General features: G+C 45.4%; 2 protein-coding genes across 11 annotated transcripts in view; both read right to left on the reverse strand.

The window, feature by feature from the left end:
* Positions 1-20,015, reverse strand: part of LOC122084002 (ABC transporter C family member 13-like) — a 101,004-nt gene that overhangs the window by 55,777 nt on the left and 25,212 nt on the right. The gene's annotated exons all lie outside the window — the stretch shown is intronic.
* LOC122084003 lies at positions 1,712-16,643 on the reverse strand. Of its 9 annotated transcripts, XM_042651979.1 has the most exons (11): positions 16,266-16,412; positions 15,914-15,955; positions 15,559-15,582; positions 11,131-11,172; positions 10,770-10,793; positions 10,414-10,455; positions 10,059-10,082; positions 3,712-3,753; positions 3,351-3,374; positions 2,998-3,039; positions 1,712-2,666 (listed from the first exon to the last, which is right to left on the reverse strand). In XM_042651979.1, exons 1-11 carry the CDS (start codon positions 16,283-16,285, stop codon positions 2,639-2,641), a joined length of 354 nt encoding a protein of 117 aa, XP_042507913.1. In that variant the 5' UTR covers positions 16,286-16,412; the 3' UTR covers positions 1,712-2,638. The 9 variants fall into 9 exon arrangements, 6 of the variants coding, with proteins under 6 accessions (XP_042507913.1, XP_042507910.1, XP_042507911.1 ...); XM_042651976.1 differs by lacking the exons at positions 1,712-2,666; positions 10,059-10,082 and having other exon boundaries at positions 2,735-3,039; positions 16,266-16,308; XM_042651981.1 differs by lacking the exons at positions 1,712-2,666; positions 10,059-10,082 and adding an exon at positions 3,513-3,618 and having other exon boundaries at positions 2,904-3,374.

The raw sequence follows: 20,015 nt of genomic DNA on the forward strand, positions 1-20,015 counted from the left end.
GCCCTTCAGTGTGGTGTGTTTGGCCTTGGCCAGAGCCCCCAACTGAGGGTATGCCCTTCGATCAAGTGTGCTCAACCTTAAGCTAAGCTCCCAACTGAGAGTAGGCCCTTCGATCAAGTGCACTAGATTATGACCGAAGCTCCCAATCGAGAGTAAGTCCTTCCGTTAGGTGTTCTCGGCTTTGGCCTGAGCCCCCAATCGAGGGTAGGCCCTTCAATCAGGTTTGCTCAGCTTTGGCTTAAGCCCGCAACCGAGGGAAGGCCCTTCTATCACGTATCCTCGACTCTGGTTTAAGCTCCAAACCGGGGTAGACCCTTCGGTCAGGTGTGCTCAGCTTTGGCCTGAGCTCCTAACACGCCCTTCGGTCAGGTGTACTCAGCCATGGTTGAGCTCCCAACCTAAGGTAGGCCCTTCTCTAGGCCTACCTTCGGTCTGTGGTTTTTGGCTAGAGCTCTCAACCGAGGGTAGGCCATTCGGTCAGTTGTGCTCGGCTTAAGCTTGAACTCCCCACTGAAGGTAAGCACTTTGGTCAGGCGTGCTTGGCCTATGCCTAAGCCCCCGTCCGAGGTTAGGTCCTTTGGTTTGGCTTGCACGGCTTTAGCTTGAGCCCCAAATAGAGGTAAGGCCCTTGGGTCATCTATACTCGACCTTCTCTTGAGTTCCCATTTCCCAACCAAGGGTAAGCCCTTTGGTCAGGTGTGCTCGACCTTATCCTAAGCCCCCAAACGAGTATAGGCCCCTCAGTCAGGTATATTCGGCTTTAGCCTGAGCTCCCAATAGAGAGTAGGCCCTTCAGTCAACTGTACTTGGTCATGGCCTAAGCTCCCAACAGAGGGTAGGTCCTTCAATCAAGTTTGACAGCCTTAGCTTGAGCCCCCAACAAAGGTAAGGCCCTTTGATCGTATGCTGGAATTTGGTTTGAGCTCCCAACCGAGGGTAGACCCTTCGGTCAGGTGTGCTTTGCCTTAGCCTGATCTCCTAACCGAGAGTACACCCTACAATCAGGTGTACTCAGTCGTGGCTGAGCTCCCAACCGAGGGTAGTCCCTTCGGTTTGGTATGTTTCGCCTTAGCTTGATCCCTTACAGAAGGTAGGCCCTTCGATCAGGTGTTCTAGAATTTGGCCTGACCCAAATTGAGGGTAGGCCCCTTAGTCAATTTTGCTCTGCCTAGGCATGAACTCCAAAATGAGGGTAGGAACTTTGGTTAGGTCCGCTCAGCCTAGGCCTAAGCCCCCATCCGAGGTTAGGTCTTTCAGTTTGGCTTGTTTGGCTTTAGCCTAAGCCCTAAACAGAGGCAAGGCCCTTCGGTCATCTATGCTCGCCTTTAGCCTGAGCTCCCAATTAAGGATAAGCCCTTTGGTCAGGTGTACTCGACCTCAGCCTGAGCCCCCAAACGAGTGTAAGCCCTTCGATCTGGTGTGTTTAGCCTTTGCCTGAGCCCCTACCGAAGTTAGGCCCTTTGGTCAGGTGTGCTCGGCTTTGGCGCGACCCCAAACCGAGGGTAGGCCCATCAGTCAAGTTTGCTCGACCTTGGCCTGAGCTCCTAACCGAGGGTAGGCCCTTCGGTCAGTTGTGCTCGATCTAGGCTTGAACTCCCAACTGAGGGTAGGCACTTTGGTTAGGTGAGCTTGGCCTAGGCCTAAGCCCTAAACAAAGGCAAGGCCCTTTAATCTATGCTCGCTTTCTCGGAGGGCAGGCCATTTAGCCTAAGCCCTAACCAAAGGCAAGGCCTTTCGGTCATCTATGCTCGACTTTGTCCTCAGCTCCCAATCGAGGGCAGGCCCTTCGGTCCAGTGTGTCTAGCCTTGTCCAGAGCCCCAAACCGAGGGTAGGCCCTTCGGTCAGGTATGCCCGGCCTTAGTTTGACCCCAAACCGAGAGTAGACCCTCCAGTCAGGTTTGCACAGCCTTGCCTTGGGCTCCTAACCAAGGGAAGGCCCTTCGGTTAGGTGTGCTCAGCTTTAGCTTGAACTCCCAATTAAGGGTTAGCACTTTGGTCAGGTGCACTTTGGTCAGGTGTGCTCGGCCTAGGCTTAAGCCCTAACTGAGGCTTGACCCTTCAATCAGGGTGTTCGGCGTTAGCCTCATCCCCACTTCGAGGCAAAACCCTTTGGTTAGCTATGCCCGGCTTTTGCTTAAGCTCCTAACCGAGGGTCGGCCCTTTGGTCAGTGGAGCTCGACATTGGCCTAAGCACCCAACTAAGGTAGGCCCTTTGATCAGGTCTGCTCCGCCTTGGCCTGAGCTCCCAAATGAGGGTAATATCATCCATGAGGCATACTTGGCCTCTGCTTTAACTCCCAACCGAGGGAAAGCCTTTCGGTCTGAGCTCCAAGTTCATACAGTAGTGCTTTCACCTGCAAAGAATGATTTATTTTTTAAGGCATCACTGTGAATGATACTAGGAAACAAATAGATGACATATGCATAACTTATCCACAATTATACAATCTTTGTTGTAAGCAAGGCTCATCTACATCCACGTTCATGTAGGAGTGCTTTTAGCAGCAAACAAACAAAACCAAACTATATATATATATATATATAATAGGGGTCGGAATAATTACAAAACTACATATTTAGAGAACTAGAATAAATAAGATAACTTCGTTTCTAGGAGAGAAATCTTTTACGTAAATCCTACCTCGTCGATACCCAAGTCAAGTTCCTGCACAATTGGTGAAAAACTATCAATAAATTTTCTGAAAACAAAAAATTAGTTCTTATAAAACAATATAGTGAATTTAACTAAACATGCATTACAGACTGAGTGGTAGTAATCAAACAAAAGTGAATATTGTCCTTCACTTTATATCCTCATTACTCCCCCCTTCTCTTTCGTAGTCCTTTTTAGATAAGACATACTACTGTCAAGATTAATTAGTGCGAAGTCCCCTAACGCCTTCCCACACCAAGGTGTAAGTGATAAAGAAGGGAGGAGATAGATCAGTTCTGAAAATGTGCAGCAAATAAAATAGCAACTGGAATTACTAAGATACCTTGGCGCTAGTATTTTAACAGATTCTCCTTTTCTCTTTCTCCTGCAAATAAAGATTGATTTCTAAATTCATCAACATGAATGATATTCGGAATCAAATAGAAAACATAGGCAAAACTTATCTGCAGTTCTACAACCTTTGATGTAAGCAAGGCTCATCTTCAACCAAGTTCATGCTACACAGCTTTTAGTGGCAAACAAAGAAATCCCGACTACGTACATAATTTATATATATATATATATTTTTTTTTTTTGGAAGGGGGTTGTGGAATAATAAAAAACTACATATTTGGAGAATATGTATAAACAAGATAACATCGTTTCTAGGAAAGAAATCTACTACATAAATCTTACCTTATCGTTATCCAAGTCAAGTTCCTACACAATTAGAAAAAAAAAATATCAATAAATTTTCTGAAACAAAAAAATTGGTTCTCGTAAAACAATACAGTGAATTTAACCAGACTTATGTTACAAGATGATTGGTAGTAATAAAAGGTGAATATTGTCACTGACTTTGTATCTTTATTAGTCCCCCCCCCCTTCTTCTGGTGCTCCTTTTAGATAAGAAGTACTATTGTCAAGATTAAACAGTGAGGAGTTCCCTGACGCCTTCCCACACCTAGAGGTTCCCTCCAAGAGTAAGACCACAAAACAAAGTGTCGGTTCTGAAAATGTGCAGCATATAACACAGCAACTGGAATTGCTAGGATACCTTGGTGCTAGTATTTTGACAGGTTCTCCTTTTCTCTTTCTCCTACAAATAAATATTGATTTCTAAATTCATTAACATGAATGATATTCAGAAACAAAATAGAAGACAAAGGAAAAACTTAGCTATAGTTCTAGAATCTTTGATATAAGCAACGCTCATCTAAAACCAAGTTCATGTTGCACTGCATATTTGGAGAATAGGTATAAACAAGATAATTTCGTTTCTAGGAAATAAATCTATTACATAAATCTTACCTTGTCCTTACCCAAGTCAAGTTCTTGCATAATTAGAAAAAAATTATTAATAAATTTTATGATAGCAAGAACTTGGTTCTTGTAAATCAAACTAGTGAATAAAACTAAGCTTACGCTACAAGCTAAGTGCTAGTAATCAAACAAAAGTGAATGTTGTCTTTCACTTTGTATCCCCCTTGGTCCCCCCTTTTTTTCTTTGGTACTCTTTTTAAGATTAGAAGCCCTATTGTTAAAATTAGACAGTGAACACGGAGTGGGTGATCACAAACTTTTTTATAGTTTTTTTATATATATATTTTTTAAATTCCATCATTCCCACCTTTTTTTTGGGAAAAACATATTTGAGTCTCCAAAGTAAACTATGCTCAGGCACATTTGACTATTTTATGGGAGAAGGTTCTCTGAGCAAGCAGGGTGCTCGGCATTGGCGTGAGCTCCCAATCGAGGGAAGGCCCTTCGGTCAGGTTTGCTCAGCTTGGGCCTGAACTCCCAACTGAAGGTAGGCACTTCAGTCAGGTGTGCTCGGCTTTGGCTTGAGCCTCCAACAGAGGCATAGACCTTTGGTCATCTATGCTCGGCTTTAGCTTGAGATCCCAACTAAGGGTAAGCCCTTTCGTCAGGTGTGCCCGACCTTGGCCTGAGCACCCAACCGAGTGTAGGCCCCTCAGTCAGGTCTTCTCGGCCATAGCCTGAGCCCCCAATCGAGGGTAGGCCCCTCGGTCTTGTGTGTTTGGCCTTAACCAGAGCCCTTAACCGAGGGTAGACCCTTCGATCATGTGAGCTCGGCTTTGTCCTAACCCCAAACTGAGAGTAGGCCCTTCGGATAGGTTTGCACGGCCTTGGCCTGAGCTCCTAACTGAGGGTAGGCCCTTTGGCTAAGTGCGCTCGGCCTTAGCTTAAACTCCCAATTGAGAGTTGGCACTTTGGTCAAGTGTGCTCGGCCTAGGCCTAAGCCCCCAACAGAAGCTAAAACCTTCAATCAAGGTGTTCGACTTTAGCCTCATCCCCCAATCGAGGCAAGGCCCTTCGGTCAGCTATGCTTGGCCTTGCTTGAGCTCCCAACCGAGGTTAGGCTCTTTGGTTAGGTGTGCTCGACCATGGTTTGAGCCCCCAACCGAGGATCTCGGCCTTGGCCTCAGCTCCCAATGAGGGGAATACCTTCCGTCAGGTGTGCTTGGCCTTGGCTCTAACTCCCAACCAAACCGAAGGTTGGCATCTCAATTAGGTCTACAAGGCTTTGCGGTCTACTCGGCTTTGCCTGAGACCTTAACCAAGGGAAGGCCTTTCAGTCAGGTGTGCTCTACTTGGGCCTGAGCTTCCAACTGCGATAGGACCTTTAGTCTGATGTGCTCGGCTTTGGCTTGAGCTCTCAACCGAGGGTAGGCCCTAAGGTCAAGTGTGCTTAGCTTTATCCTGAGCCCTCAACCAATAGAAAGCCCTTTGATCAAGTGTGCTCGGCCCTGGCCTGAGCTCCCAACCGACAGTATGCCCTTCAGTCCGGTGTACTCGGTCGTGGCCCGAGCTTGAGCTTCCAACCTAGGGTAGGCCCTTCAGTGTGGTGTGTTTGGCCTTGGCCAGAGCCCCCAACTGAGGGTATGCCCTTCGATCAAGTGTGCTTAACCTTAAGCTAAGCTCCCAACTGAGAGTAGGCCCTTCGATCAAGTGCACTAGATTATGACCTAAGCTCCCAATCGAGAGTAAGTCCTTCCGTTAGGTGTTCTCGGCTTTGGCCTGAGCCCCCAATCGAGGGTAGGCCCTTCAATCAGGTTTGCTCAGCTTTGGGTTAAGCCCGCAACCGAGGGAAGGCCCTTCTATCACGTATCCTCGACTCTGGTTTAAGCTCCAAACCGGGGTAGACCCTTCGGTCCGGTGTGCTCGGCTTTGGCCTGAGCTCCTAACAGAGAATACGCCCTTCGGTCAGGTGTACTCAGCCATGGTTGAGCTCCCAACCTAAGGTAGGCCCTTCTCTAGGCCTACCTTCGGTCTGTGGTTTTTGGCTAGAGCTCTCAACCGAGGGTAGGCCCTTCGGTCAGTTGTGCTCGGATTAAGCTTGAACTCCCCACTGAAGGTAAGCACTTTGGTCAAGCGTGCTTGGCCAATGCCTAAGCCCCCATCCGAGGTTAGGTCCTTTGGTTTGGCTTGCACGGCTTTAGCTTGAGCCCCAAATAGAGGTAAGGCCCTTGGGTCATCTATACTCAAGGATTAAAGTATCGGTATCGGTCGCTGTATCGGTCGATCAAAATTAAGATACGTATCGGAGGGTATCGTATCGTATCGGAGATACGCTAAGATACGCTAAAGATACGCACATAAATGGATAGGGAACACATTTTTATACACTTTTGCATAAAAAAACAGTTAAAAAAAGTTATATATAACATGTAGAATGCATAAATACTTAAGTGGAGGGTATCGTATTGATAGACAAATATATTGAGTTGAAAATGTTCAAAATGATGGGGGTATGGTATTGATAGACAAATATATTTTTTTGAGAAAAATCAAAATTTTCCATGGAAGTTGTAGAACACTTGTTTTTACATAACATATAAAAAATCTAAACATTTTTAATCATTGAGCATGAGTAGATCTAAGAAATTTGAAATAAATTGAAACCCTCATTTTCTCTTGAAAAAAGTTTGTAAATCCTTATAAATCCAATGATTTCATGTAATAATGATGCACAAAATGTGATTCTAAGTATGATGAACTAGGGGTGTCAATTCGTGGCCCGAACCGACTAAACCGATCGGGACCGACCGTTCATTAAACGTGTCGGGCTTCAGCCCGGACCGTTTATTAAACGTGTCGGGCTTGAGCCCGGACCGTTTACTAAACGTGTCGGGCTTGAGCCCGGCCCGTTTATAAACGGTCGGTCTTGGTTTTGCTACTTGGACCGTCGGGCGCCAGACCGAGACCGACCATTTAACACCCGATCGAGACCGCCCTATTGTGCACTGGCCTAGCCCGACCCTTTAATGATTGTAGAATACCTATTTTACCCCCCAAATTAGAAAGTAAAAAACTAAAAAGTAAAAACATGTTCATATTTTAAATAATGGTTATATTTGGTATCATTTATTAATTTATTGTCATTTTTTTGGGTTTGCATGAGTGGGCCGGAATATAAGAGCACATTTTAAAGAGGGTCCGTTTAAAAATCGGTTAAAGCCCGTTTAACATTAAACATGTCCGTAGCCCAATTAAGGCCCGACTAAAGCCCGATTAAGGTGGCCCGATTATAGCCCGAGGCCGACCGACCGAATATAAAGTGTACCATGCCCTCAATAACTAAGCCCGATTAGTTAAATGGGCGGACACGGTGTAGCCTTTGAAAGTCTTTAAGCCCGATTAAGCCCGATCGAAACCGAACCGACCCGACCGGTTGACACCCCTATGATGAACCTTAGATTTGTAAAAAAACTTGAAAATCTAAGGTTAAAGTTGAAAAAAGTGAGTAAAGATTCAAGAACTTACTATTCAAAATTTTCAACTTTCAAGTTCAAGGTTCTTCTTGGACTATGTTTTTCTCCTTCTTTGAACCATTCACTTCGACAATGTTTCTTTCAATCTACCATTTGAGTCTCCAAAAAGGTGTGTGAATCAAAGGGGAAGAAAGAAGAGAAATATAGAAAACTATTGGTGAGAGTTTGAAGTGTTTGTTCAAACAATAAAAGGCACATTCACGGGAATTTTCATATTTTCAGTCGATACGTACCGATACGGTACCGATACAGTACGATACGGCTCGATACATACCGATACAGTCGATACATACCGATACGGTACCGATACGTACCGATACTCTCGGGAATTTCCAGATTTTCAAAAGTTCGTATCGTAGAGTATCGTATGTATCGGTACCGATACGGTACGGTACGATACGATACGCACGATACAGCGATACGTAAAAGGGGCACAAAATTCCCCGTAGCGTATCGGTATGTATCGTGCCGATGCCTACCGATACGGATACGTATCGGCCGATACTGCACGATACGCACCGATACTTAAAACCATGTCTATACTCGACCTTCTGTTGAGTTCCCATTTCCCAACCAAGGGTAAGCCCTTTGGTCAGGTGTGCTCGACCTTATCTTAAGCCCCCAAACGAGTATAGGCCCCTCAGTCAGGTATATTCGGCTTTGGCCTGAGCTCCCAATAGAGAGTAGGCCCTTCAGTCAACTGTACTTGGTCATGGCCTAAGCTCCCAACAGAGGGTAGGTCCTTCAGTCAAGTTTGACAACCTTAGCTTGAGCCCCCAACAAAGGTAAGGCCCTTCGATCGTATGCTGGAATTTGGTTTGAGCTCCCAACCGAGGGTAGACCCTTCAGTCAGGTGTGCTTTGACTTAGCCTGATCTCCTAACCTAGAGTACACCCTTCAATCAGGTGTACTCAGTCGTGGCTGAGCTCCCAACCGAGGGTAATCCCTTCGGTTTGGTATGTTTGGCCTTAGCTTGATCCCTTACCGAAGGTAGGCCCTTCGATCAGGTGTTCTAGAATTTGGCCTGACCCAAACTGAGGGTAGGCCCCTTAGTCAATTTTGCTCTGCCTAGGCATGAACTCCAAACTGAGGGTAGGAACTTTGGTTAGGTCTGCTCAGCCTAGGCCTAAGCCCCCATCCGAGGTTAGGTCCTTCAGTTTGGCTTGTTTGGCTTTAGCCTAAGCCCTAAACAGAGGCAAGGCCCTTCGGTCATCTATGCTCGCCTTTAGCCTGAGCTCCCAACTAAGGATAAGCCCTTTGGTCAGGTGTACTCGACCTCGGCCTGAGCCCCCAAACGAGTGTAAGTCCTTCGATCTGGTGTGTTTAGCCTTTGCCTGAGCCCCTACCGAAGTTAGGCCCTTTGGTTAGGTGTGCTCGGCTTTGGCGCGACCCCAAACCGAGGGTAGGCCCATCAGTCAAGTTTGCTCGACCTTGACCTGAGCTCCTAACCGAGGGTAGGCCCTTCGGTCAGTTGTGCTCGGTCTAGGCTTGAACTCCCAACTGAGGGTAGGCACTTTGGTTAGGTGAGCTTGGCCTAGGCCTAAGACCCTATCCAAGGTTAGGCCCTTTAATTTGGCTTTCTCGGCTTTAGCCTAAGCCCTAAACAAAGGCAAGGCATTTCGGTCATCTATGCTCGACTTTGTCCTCAGCTCCCAATCAAGGGCAGGCCCTTTGGTCAGGTGTGCTCAACCTTGGCCTGAGCCCCCAAACGAGTGTAGGCCCCACTGTTCAGTCTACTAAGCCTTAGCCTAAACTCCCAATCAAGAATAGGCCCTTTGATCAGGTGTACTTGGCCATGACCTTAGCACCCAACCGAGGGTAGGCCCTTCGGTCCAGTGTGTCTAGCCTTGTCCAGAGCCCCAAACCGAGGGTAGGCCCTTCGGTCAGGTATGCCCGGCCTTAGTTTGATCCCAAACCGAGAGTAGACCCTTCAGTCAGGTTTGCACAGCCATGCCTTGGGCTCCTAACCGAGAGAAGGCCCTTCGGTTAGGTGTGCTCAGCTTTAGCTCGAACTCCCAATTAAGGGTTAGCACTTTGGTCAGGTGCACTTTGGTCAGGTGTGCTCGGCCTAGGCTTAAGCCCTAACTGAGGCTTGACCCTTCAATCAGGGTGTTCGGCGTTTGCCTCATCCCCACATCGAGGCAAAACCCTTTGGTTAGCTATGCCCGGCTTTTGCCTAAGCTCCTAACCGAGGGTCGACCCTTTGGTCAGTGGAGCTCGACATTGGCCTAAGCACCCAACTAAGGTAGGCCCTTTGATCAGGTCTGCTCCGCCTTGGCCTGAGCTCCCAAATGAGGGTAATATCATCCATGAGGCATACTTGGCCTTGGCTTTAACTCCCAACCGAGGGAAAGCCTTTCGGTCTGAGCTCCAAGTTCATACAGTAGTGCTTTCACCTGCAAAGAATGATTTATTTTTTAAGGCATCACTGTGAATGATCTACATCCACGTTCATGTAGGAGTGCTTTTAGCTGCAAACAAACAAAACCAAACTATATATATATATATATAATAGGGGGTGGAATAATTACAAAACTACATATTTAGAGAACTAGAATAAATAAGATAACTTCGTTTCTAGGAGAGAAATCTTTTACGTAAATCCTACCTCGTCAATACCCAAGTCAAGTTCCTGCACAATTGGTGAAAAACTATCAATAAATTTCCTGAAAACAAAAAATTAGTTCTTGTAAAACAATATAGTGAATTTAACTAAACATGCATTACAGACTGAGTGGTAGTAATCAAACAAAAGTGCATATTGTCCTTCACTTTATATCCTCATTACTCCCCCCTTCTCTTTCGTAGTCCTTTTTAGATAAGACATACTACAGTCAAGATTAATTAGTGCGAAGTCCCCTAACGCCTTCCCACACCAAGGTGTAAGTGATAAAGAAGGGAGGAGATAGATCAGTTCTGAAAATGTGCAGCAAATAAAATAGCAACTGGAATTACGAAGATACCTTGGCGCTAGTATTTTAACAGATTCTCCTTTTCTCTTTCTCCTGCAAATAAAGATTGATTTCTAAATTCATCAACATGAATGATATTCGGAAACAAATAGAAAACATAGGCAAAACTTATCTGTAGTTCTACAACCTTTGATGTAAGCAAGGATCATCTTCAACCAAGTTCATGCTACACAGCTTTTAGTGGCAAACAAAGAAATCCCGACTACGTACATAATTTATATATATATATATATATATATATTTTTTTGGAAGGGGGTTGTGGAATAATAAAAAACTACATATTTGGAGAATATGTAAAAACAAGATAACATCGTTTCTAGGAAAGAAATCTACTACATATATCTTACCTTATCGTTATCCAAGTCAAGTTCCTGCACAATTAGAAAAAAAAAATATCAATAAATTTTCTGAAACAAAAAAATTGGTTCTCGTAAAACAATACAGTGAATTTAACCAGACTTATGTTACAAGATGATTGGTAGTAATAAAAGGTGAATATTGTCACTGACTTTGTATCTTTATTAGTCCCCCCCCCCTTCTTCTGGTGCTCCTTTTAGATAAGAAGTACTATTGTCAAGATTAAACAGTGAGGAGTTCCCTGACGCCTTCCCACACCTAGAGGTTCCCTCCAAGAGTAAGACCACAAAACAAAGTGTCGGTTCTGAAAATGTGCAGCATATAACACAGCAACTGGAATTGCTAGGATACCTTGGTGCTAGTATTTTGACAGGTTCTCCTTTTCTCTTTCTCCTACAAATAAATATTGATTTCTAAATTCATTAACATGAATGATATTCAGAAACAAAATAGAAGACAAAGGAAAAACTTATCTGTAGTTCTAGAATCTCTGATATAAGCAACGCTCATCTAAAACCAAGTTCATGTTGCACTGCATATTTGGAGCATAGGTATAAACAAGATAATTTCATTTCTAGGAAATAAATCTATTACATAAATCTTACCTTGTCCTTACCCAAGTCAAGTTCTTGCATAATTAGAAAAAAATTATTAATAAATTTTATGATAGCAAGAACTTGGTTCTTGTAAATCAAACTAGTGAATAAAACTAAGCTTACGCTACAAGCTAAGTGCTAGTAATCAAACAAAAGTGAATGTTGTCTTTCACTTTGTATCCCCCTTGGTCCCCCCTTTTTTTCTTTGGTACTCTTTTTAAGATTAGAAGCCCTATTGTTAAAATTAGACAGTGAACACGGAGTGGGTGATCACAAACTTTTTTATAGTTTTTTTATATATATATTTTTTAAATTCCATCATTCCCACCTTTTTTTTGGGAAAAACATATTTGAGTCTCCAAAGTAAACTATGCTCAGGCACATTTGACTATTTTATGGGAGAAGGTTCTCTGAGCAAGCAGGGTGCTCGGCATTGGCGTGAGCTCCCAATCGAGGGAAGGCCCTTCGGTCAGGTTTGCTCAGCTTGGGCCGGAACTCCCAACTGAAGGTAGGCACTTCAGTCAGGTGTGGTCGGCTTTGGCTTGAGCCTCCAACAGAGGCATAGACCTTTGGTCATCTATGCTCGGCTTTAGCTTGAGCTCCCAACTAAGGGTAAGCCCTTTCGTCAGGTGTGCCCGACTTTGGCCTGAGCACCCAACCGAGTGTAGGCCCCTCAGTCAGGTCTTCTCAGCCATGGCCTGAGCCCCCAATCGAGGGTAGGCCCCTCGGTCTTGTGTGTTTGCCCTTAACCAGAGCCCTTAACCGAGGGTAGACCCTTCGATCATGTGAGCTCGGCTTTGTCCTAACCCCAAACTGAGAGTAGGCCCTTCGGATAGGTTTGCACGGCCTTGGCCTGAGCTCCTAACTGAGGGTAGGCCCTTTGGCTAAGTGCGCTCGGCCTTAGCTTAAACTTCCAATTGAGAGTTGGCACTTTGGTCAAGTGTGCTCGGCCTAGGCCTAAGCCCCCAACAGAAGCTAAAACCTTCAATCAAGGTGTTCGACTTTAGCCTCATCCCCCAATCGAGGCAAGGCCCTTCGGTCAGCTATGCTTGGCCTTGCTTCAGCTCCCAACCGAGGTTAGGCTCTTTGGTTAGGTGTGCTCGACCATGGTTCGAGCCCCCAACCGAGGATCTCGGCCTTGGCCTCAGCTCCCAATGAGGGGAATACCTTCCGTCAGGTGTGCTTGGCCTTGGCTCTAACTCCCAACCAAACCGAAGGTTGGCATCTCAATTAGGTCTACAAGGCTTTGCGGTCTACTCGGCTTTGCCTGAGACCTTAACCAAGGGAAGGCCTTTCAGTCAGGTGTGCTCTACTTGGGCCTGAGCTTCCAACTGCGATAGGACCTTTAGTCTGATGTGCTCCGCTTTGGCTTGAGCTCTCAACCGAGGGTAGGCCCTAAGGTCAAGTGTGCTTAGCTTTATCCTGAGCCCTCAACCAATAGAAAGCCCTTTGATCAAGTGTGCTCGGCCTTGGCCTGAGCTCCCAACCGACAGTATGCCCTTCAGTCCGGTGTACTCGGTCGTGGCCCGAGCTTGAGCTTCCAACCTAGGGTAGGCCCTTCAGTGTGGTGTGTTTGGCCTTGGCCAGAGCCCCCAATCGAGGGTAGGCCCTTCAATCAGGTTTGCTAAGCTTTGGCTTAAGCCCGCAACCGAGGGAAGGCCCTTCTATCACGTATCCTCGACTCTGGTTTAAGCTCCAAACCGGGGTAGACCCTTCGGTCAGGTGTGCTCGGCTTTGGCCTGAGCTCCTAACAGAGAATACGCCCTTCGGTCAGGTGTACTCAGCCATGGTTGAGCTCCCAACCTAAGGTAGGCCCTTCTCTAGGCCTACCTTCGGTCTGTGGTTTTTGGCTAGAGCTCTCAACCGAGGGTAGGCCCTTCGGTCAGTTGTGCTCGGCTTAAGCTTGAACTCCCCACTGAAGGTAAGCACTTTGGTCAGGCGTGCTTGGCCTAGGCCTAAGCCCCCGTCCGAGGTTAGGTCCTTTGGTTTGGCTTGCACGGCTTTAGCTTGAGCCCCAAATAGAGGTAAGGCCCTTGGGTCATCTATACTCGACCTTCTCTTGAGTTCCCATTTCCCAACCAAGGGTAAGCCCTTTGGTCAGGTGTGCTCGACCTTATCCTAAGCCCCCAAACGAGTATAGGCCCCTCAGTCAGGTATATTCGGCTTTGGCCTGAGCTCCCAATAGAGAGTAGGCCCTTCAGTCAACTGTACTTGGTCATGGCCTAAGCTCCCAACAGAGGGTAGGTCCTTCAGTCAAGTTTGACAGCCTTAGCTTGAGCCCCCAACAAAGGTAAGGCCCTTCGATCGTATGCTGGAATTTGGTTTGAGCTCCCAACCGAGGGTAGACCCTTCGGTCAGGTGTGCTTTGCCTTAGCCTGATCTCCTAACCTAGAGTACACCCTTCAATCAGGTGTACTCAGTCGTGGCTGAGCTCCCAACCGAGGGTAGTCCCTTCGGTTTGGTATGTTTGGCCTTAGCTTGATCCCTTACCGAAGGTAGGCCCTTCGATCAGGTGTTCTAGAATTTGGCCTGACCCAAACTGAGGGTAGGCCCCTTAGTCAATTTTGCTCTGCCTAGGCATGAACTCCAAACTGAGGGTAGGAACTTTGGTTAGGTCTGCTCAGCCTAGGCCTAAGCCCCCATCCGAGGTTAGGTCCTTCAGTTTGGCTTGTTTGGCTTTAGCCTAAGCCCTAAACAGAGGCAAGGCCCTTCGGTCATCTATGCTCGCCTTTAGCCTGAGCTCCCAATTAAGGATAAGCCCTTTGGTCAGGTGTACTCGACCTCGGCCTGAGCCCCCAAACGAGTGTAAGCCCTTCGATCTGGTGTGTTTAGCCTTTGCCTGAGCCCCTACCGAAGTTAGGCTCTTTTGTCAGGTGTGCTCGACTTTGGCGCGACCCCTAACCGAGGGTAGGCCCATCAGTCAAGTTTGCTCGACCTTGGCCTGAGCTCCTAACCGAGGGTAGGCCCTTCGGTCAGTTGTGCTCGGTCTAGGCTTGAACTCCCAACTGAGGGTAGGCACTTTGGTTAGGTGAGCTTGGCCTAGGCCTAAGACCCTATCCAAGGTTAGGCCCTTTAATTTGGCTTTCTCGGCTTTAGCCTAAGCCCTAAACAAAGGCAAGGCCTTTCGGTCATCTATGCTCGACTTTGTCCTCAGCTCCCAATCGAGGGCAGGCCCTTTGGTCAGGTGTGCTCAACCTTGGCCTGAGCCCCCAAACGAGTGTAGGCCCATCTATTCAGTCTACTCAGCCTTAACCTGAACTCCCAATCAAGAAAACGACCTTTGATCAGGTGTACTTGGCCACGACCTTAGCACCCAACCGAGGGTAGGCCCTTCGGTCCAGTGTGTCTAGCCTTGTCCAGAGCCCCAAACCGAGGGTAGGCCCTTCGGTCAGGTATGCCCAGCCTTAGTTTGACCCCTAAACCGAGAGTAGACCCTTCAGTCAGGTTTGCACAACCTTGCCTTGGGCTGCTAACCGAGGGAAGGCCCTTCGGTTAGGTGTGCTCAGCTTTAGCTTGAACTCCCAATTAAGGGTTAGCACTTTGGTCAGGTGCACTTTGGTCAGGTGTGCTCGGCCTAGGCTTAAGCCCTAACTGAGGCTTGACCCTTCAATCAGGGTGTTCGGCGTTAGCCTCATCCCCACATCGAGGCAAAACCCTTTGGTTAGCTATGCCCGGCTTTTGCCTAAGCTCCTAACCGAGGGTCGGCCCTTTGGTCAGTGGAGCTCGACATTGGCCTAAGCACCCAACTAAGGTACGCCCTTTGATCAGGTCTGCTCCGCCTTGGCCTGAGCTCCCAAATGAGGGTAATATCATCCATGAGGCATACTTGGCCTTGGCTTTAACTCCCAACCGGGGGAAAGCCTTTCGGTCTGAGCTCCAAGTTCATACAGTAGTGCTTTCACCTGCAAAGAATGATTTATTTTTGAAGGCATCACTGTGAATGATACTAGGAAACAAATAGATGACATATGCATAACTTATCTGCAATTATACAATCTTTGTTGTAAGCAAGGCTCATCTACATCCACGTTCATGTAGGAGTGCTTTTAGCTGCAAACAAACAAAACCAAACTATATATATATATAATAGGGGGTGGAATAATTACAAAACTACATATTTAGAGAACTAGAATAAATAAGATAACTTCGTTTCTAGGAGAGAAATCTTTTACGTAAATCCTACCTCGTCGATACCCAAGTCAAGTTCCTGCACAATTGGTGAAAAACTATCAATAAATTTTCTGAAAACAAAAAATTAGTTCTTGTAAAACAATATAGTGAATTTAACTAAACATGCATTACAGACTGAGTGGTAGTAATCAAACAAAAGTGAATATTGTCCTTCACTTTATATCCTCATTACTCCCCCCTTCTCTTTCGTAGTCCTTTTTAGATAAGACATACTACTGTCAAGATTAATTAGTGCGAAGTCCCCTAACGCCTTCCCACACCAAGGTGTAAGTGATAAAGAAGGGAGGAGATAGATCAGTTCTGAAAATGTGCAGCAAATAAAATAGCAACTGGAATTACTAAGATACCTTGGCGCAAGTATTTTAACAGATTCTCCTTTTCTCTTTCTCCTGCAAATAAAGATTGATTTCTAAATTCATCAACATGAATGATATTCGGAATCAAATAGAAAACATAGGCAAAACTTATCTGCAGTTCTACAACCTTTGATGTAAGCAAGGCTCATCTTCAACCAAGTTCATGCTACACAGCTTTTAGTGGCAAACAAAGAAATCCCGACTACGTACATAATTTATATATATATATATATTTTTTTTTTTGGAAGGGGGTTGTGGAATAATAAAAAACTACATATTTGGAGAATATGTATAAACAAGATAACATCGTTTCTAGGAAAGAAATCTACTACATAAATCTTACCTTATCGTTATCCAAGTCATGTTCCTGCACAATTAGAAAAAAAAAATATCAATAAATTTTCTAAAAGAAAGAAATTGGTTCTCGTAAAACAATACAGTGAATTTAACCAGACTTATGTTACAAGATGATTGGTAGTAATAAAAGGTGAATATTGTCATTGACTTTGTATCTTTATTAGTCCCCCCCCTTCTTCTGGTGCTCCTTTTAGATAAGAAGTACTATTGTCAAGATTAAACAGTGAGGAGTTCCCTAACACCTTCCCACACCTAGAGGTTCCTTCCAAGAGTAACACCACGAAACAAAGTGTCGGTTCTGAAAATGTGCAGCATATAAAACAACTGAAATTGCTAGGATACCTTGGCGCTAGTATTTTAACAGGTTCTCCTTTTCTCTTTCTTCTACAAATAAAGATTGATTTCTAAATTCATTAACATGAATGATATTCGGAAACAAAATAGAAGACATAGGAAAAACTTATCTATAGTTCTAGAATCTTTGATATAAGCAACGCTCATCTAAAACCAAGTTCATGCGACACTGCATATTTGGAGAACAGGTATAAACAAGATAACTTTGTTTCTAGGAAATAAATCTATTACATAAATCTTACCTTGTCGTTACCTAAGTCAAGTTCCTGCATAATTGGAAAATAATTAATAAATTTTCTGATACCAAGAACTTCGTTCTTGTAAATCAAACCAGTGAATAAAACTAAGCTTGCGCTACAGGCTGAGTGCTAATAATCAAACAAAAGTGAATGTTGTCCAAAATTTTGTATCCCCCTTGGTCCCCCCTTTTTTTCTTTGGTACTCTTTTTAAGATTAGAAGCCCTACTGTCAAAATTAGACAGTGAACACGTAGTGGGTGATCACATACTTTTTTATAGTTTTTTTCATATATTTTTTTTTAATTCCATCATTCCCACCTTTTTTTTTTTGGGAAAAACGTATTTGACTCTCCAAAGTAAACTATGCTCAGACACATTTGACTATTTTATGGGAGAAGGTTCTCTGAGCAAGTAGGGTGCTCAGCATAGGCATGAGCTCCCAAACGAGGGAAGGCCCTTCGGTCAGGTTTGCTCGGCTTTGGCCTAAACTCCTAACTGAGGGTAGGCACTTCGATCAGGTGTGCTCAGCTTTGGCCTAATGCTCCAACAGAGGCATAGACCTTTGGTCATCTATTCTCAGCTTTAGCCTGAGCTCCCAACTGAGGGTAAGCCCTTTCGTCAGGTGTGCTCAACCTTGGCCTGTGCACCCAACCAAGTGTAGGCCCCTCGGTCAGGTCTGCTTGGCCTTGGCCTGAGCCCTCAATCGAGTGTAGGCCCCTCGATAAAGTCTGTTTGGCCTTGGCCTGAGCCCCCAATCGAGGGTAGGCCCCTTGGTCTTGTGTGTTTGGCCTTAACCAGAGCCTCTAATCGAGGGTTGGCCCTTCGATCATATGTGCTCGGCCTTATCCTAACCCCAAACTGAGAGTAGACCCTTCGGTTAGGTTTTCACGGCCTTGGCCTCAGCTCCTAACCGAGGGTAGGCCCTTTGGCCAGGTGTGCTCAGCTTTATAGCTTGAACTCCCAATTAAGGGTAGGCACTTTGGTCAAGTGTGCTCGGCCTAGGCCTAAGCCCCCAACAGAAGCTAGAACCTTCAATCAAGGTGTTCGACTTTAGCCTCATCCCCCAATAGTGGCAAGTCCCTTCGGTCAGCTATGCTCAGCCTTGGCTTGAGCTCCCATCCGAGGTTAGGCCCTTTGTTCAGGTGTGCTCAACCATGGCCTGAGGCCCCTAACCGAGGGCAAGCCCTTTGGTCTAATCTTCTTGGCCTTAGTCTCAGCTCCCAAACAAAGGTAATACGTTCCGTCAGGTGTGATTGGCCTTGGCTCTAACTCCCAACCGAACCGAAGGTTGGCACCTCAATTAGGTCTGCATGGCTTTGTATGAGACCTTAACTAAGGGAAGGCCTTTCAGTCAGGTGTGCTCTGCTTGGGCCTGAGCTTCCAACTGCAATAGGACTTTCAATCTGGTGTGCTTGGCTTTGGCTAGAGCTCTCAACCGAGGGTAGGCCCTAAGGTCAAGTTTGCTTAGCTTTATCCTGAGCCCTCAACTAATGGAAAGCCCTTTGATCAAGTGTGCTCAGCCTTGGCCTGAGCTCCCAATCGACAGTATGCCCTTCAGTCCAGTGTACTCAATCGTGGCCTCATCTCCCAATCGAGGTAAGGCCCTTCAGTCAGCTATGCTCGGCTTTGGCTTGAGTTCCCAACCAAGGGTCGGCCCTCTGGTCAGGTGTGCTCGGCATTGGCTTGAGCCGCTAACCAAGGGTAAGCCCTTTGGTCAGGTCCAGTGTTATCAATTCGGCCGAATAATTCGCGAATTATTCGGCCGAACCGAATTTTTCCGAATTTTATCAAAAATTCTGACCGAATCCGAATTAAAAATAAAATTCGGTAAAATTCACGATTTTTTCAAAAGTGAATATAAAATGCAATAATTCGGACCGAATCCGAATTAAACCGAATTATTCGGTCCACTTAAACAGTATTTTAAAAAAAAAAACCAAAAGAAAAAAAAACCCAATAAGCTTTTTTGATCGCTTTTTTGACCGAATCCTTAAATTAATCAATCGAATTATTCCGTAACAGGTTTCAATGTTGAACACATTTACCAAATCCCCATAAGAGTAGAAAGAGCTAAATGAATAGCCTGAAATACCCCTTGCGTCCTTCTCCCTCCTTTCTTTTTCTAGTTCCTCCGACCAACAACTCCCGGTCCCACCCTCCCTCCTGCAAACCCACCTAGCACCAACTCCACCACCACCCAACCCTCCATCCCTCTCCTCTCCTGCTCTCTCCCCCTACCTCCTCCCCTCCCCTCCCCGCCCACCATGCTTCCCTTCCTCAATAAATCATCAAAAAAAGGGGGGAAACCCCAAATAGAAAAATCCCCACTTGGACTAATGGTGCTCAGTGACTACTTAACCACAGCAATCCCCACTTGTTCTTCCATTCTCCTCTCTTCTATCTATTATTTACTACTTAATAGCAACTCTGATCACCGCCCATGACCCAACTTCTCAGTTCACGCCAGTAGATGGAGTCTAGAGATCATATAATATGCATCCAAGCAGCATATAGATTAGCCACCACAGATGTAGGCACATTGTGGGGTAAATTTTATCAGGAACTAAAACCATTTCTTATAGAGAAAGAAACAAACTGTTTAAGACAAAGTCATTCCAAATAGAGAACATATTTAAGCAGAGGAATCCCTGATACACAGGTACTGCCCCACAGTAAAATGTAATAAAATTTATTTAAAATCTCAAGTAAATCTGTCCAATACTCTGATCCTAGCCTGATTGGTTTCGGCGTTGATCGATCTCGAGACTGATCCGAGATTTAGAAACTTGTACCTAGGACAGCTCAACAAACAATTCACCAAAAAAAAAAAGAGTGAGATTGTGTCATGTTGAAGTATAATGATAGTTTTACTCTTTTTATCCATTATTTTATTAATTGAGTTCCATTTGTGCCCCTTCCTATATTCTTTTATTCTCCTTTGTCCTCAATATCAAAACCCCTTCAAGTCTATCCCCAATCAATAAATCCCGATACCCTATGTGTCCTTTCTCCTTTGATTTACCATGTACCAACTTAAATATTGAGTTTAATTGCAGTTTTTCAAATCCTTCATTATATTGTGTTTTTTGCCAAAACCAGCGTAAAACCCCCACGCCAATCCTGAATCCAATCTACAACAGCAT

The sequence above is a fragment of the Macadamia integrifolia genome, chromosome 7 (assembly GCF_013358625.1).
Source record: "Macadamia integrifolia cultivar HAES 741 chromosome 7, SCU_Mint_v3, whole genome shotgun sequence".
Taxonomy (NCBI): Eukaryota; Viridiplantae; Streptophyta; class Magnoliopsida; order Proteales; family Proteaceae; genus Macadamia; species Macadamia integrifolia.

Coding starts and splice junctions, on each gene's coding strand:
- LOC122084003 (XM_042651976.1), bottom strand. CDS start 16,285: ATGACTTGGATAACGATAAG. Junction 10,794..11,130: donor GTCAAAATACTAGCACCAAG/GTATCCTAGCAA, acceptor CTAATTGTGCAG/GAACTTGACTTGGATAACGA. Junction 3,754..10,413: donor GTTAAAATACTAGCGCCAAG/GTATCTTCGTAA, acceptor ATTTATTTGTAG/GAGAAAGAGAAAAGGAGAAC.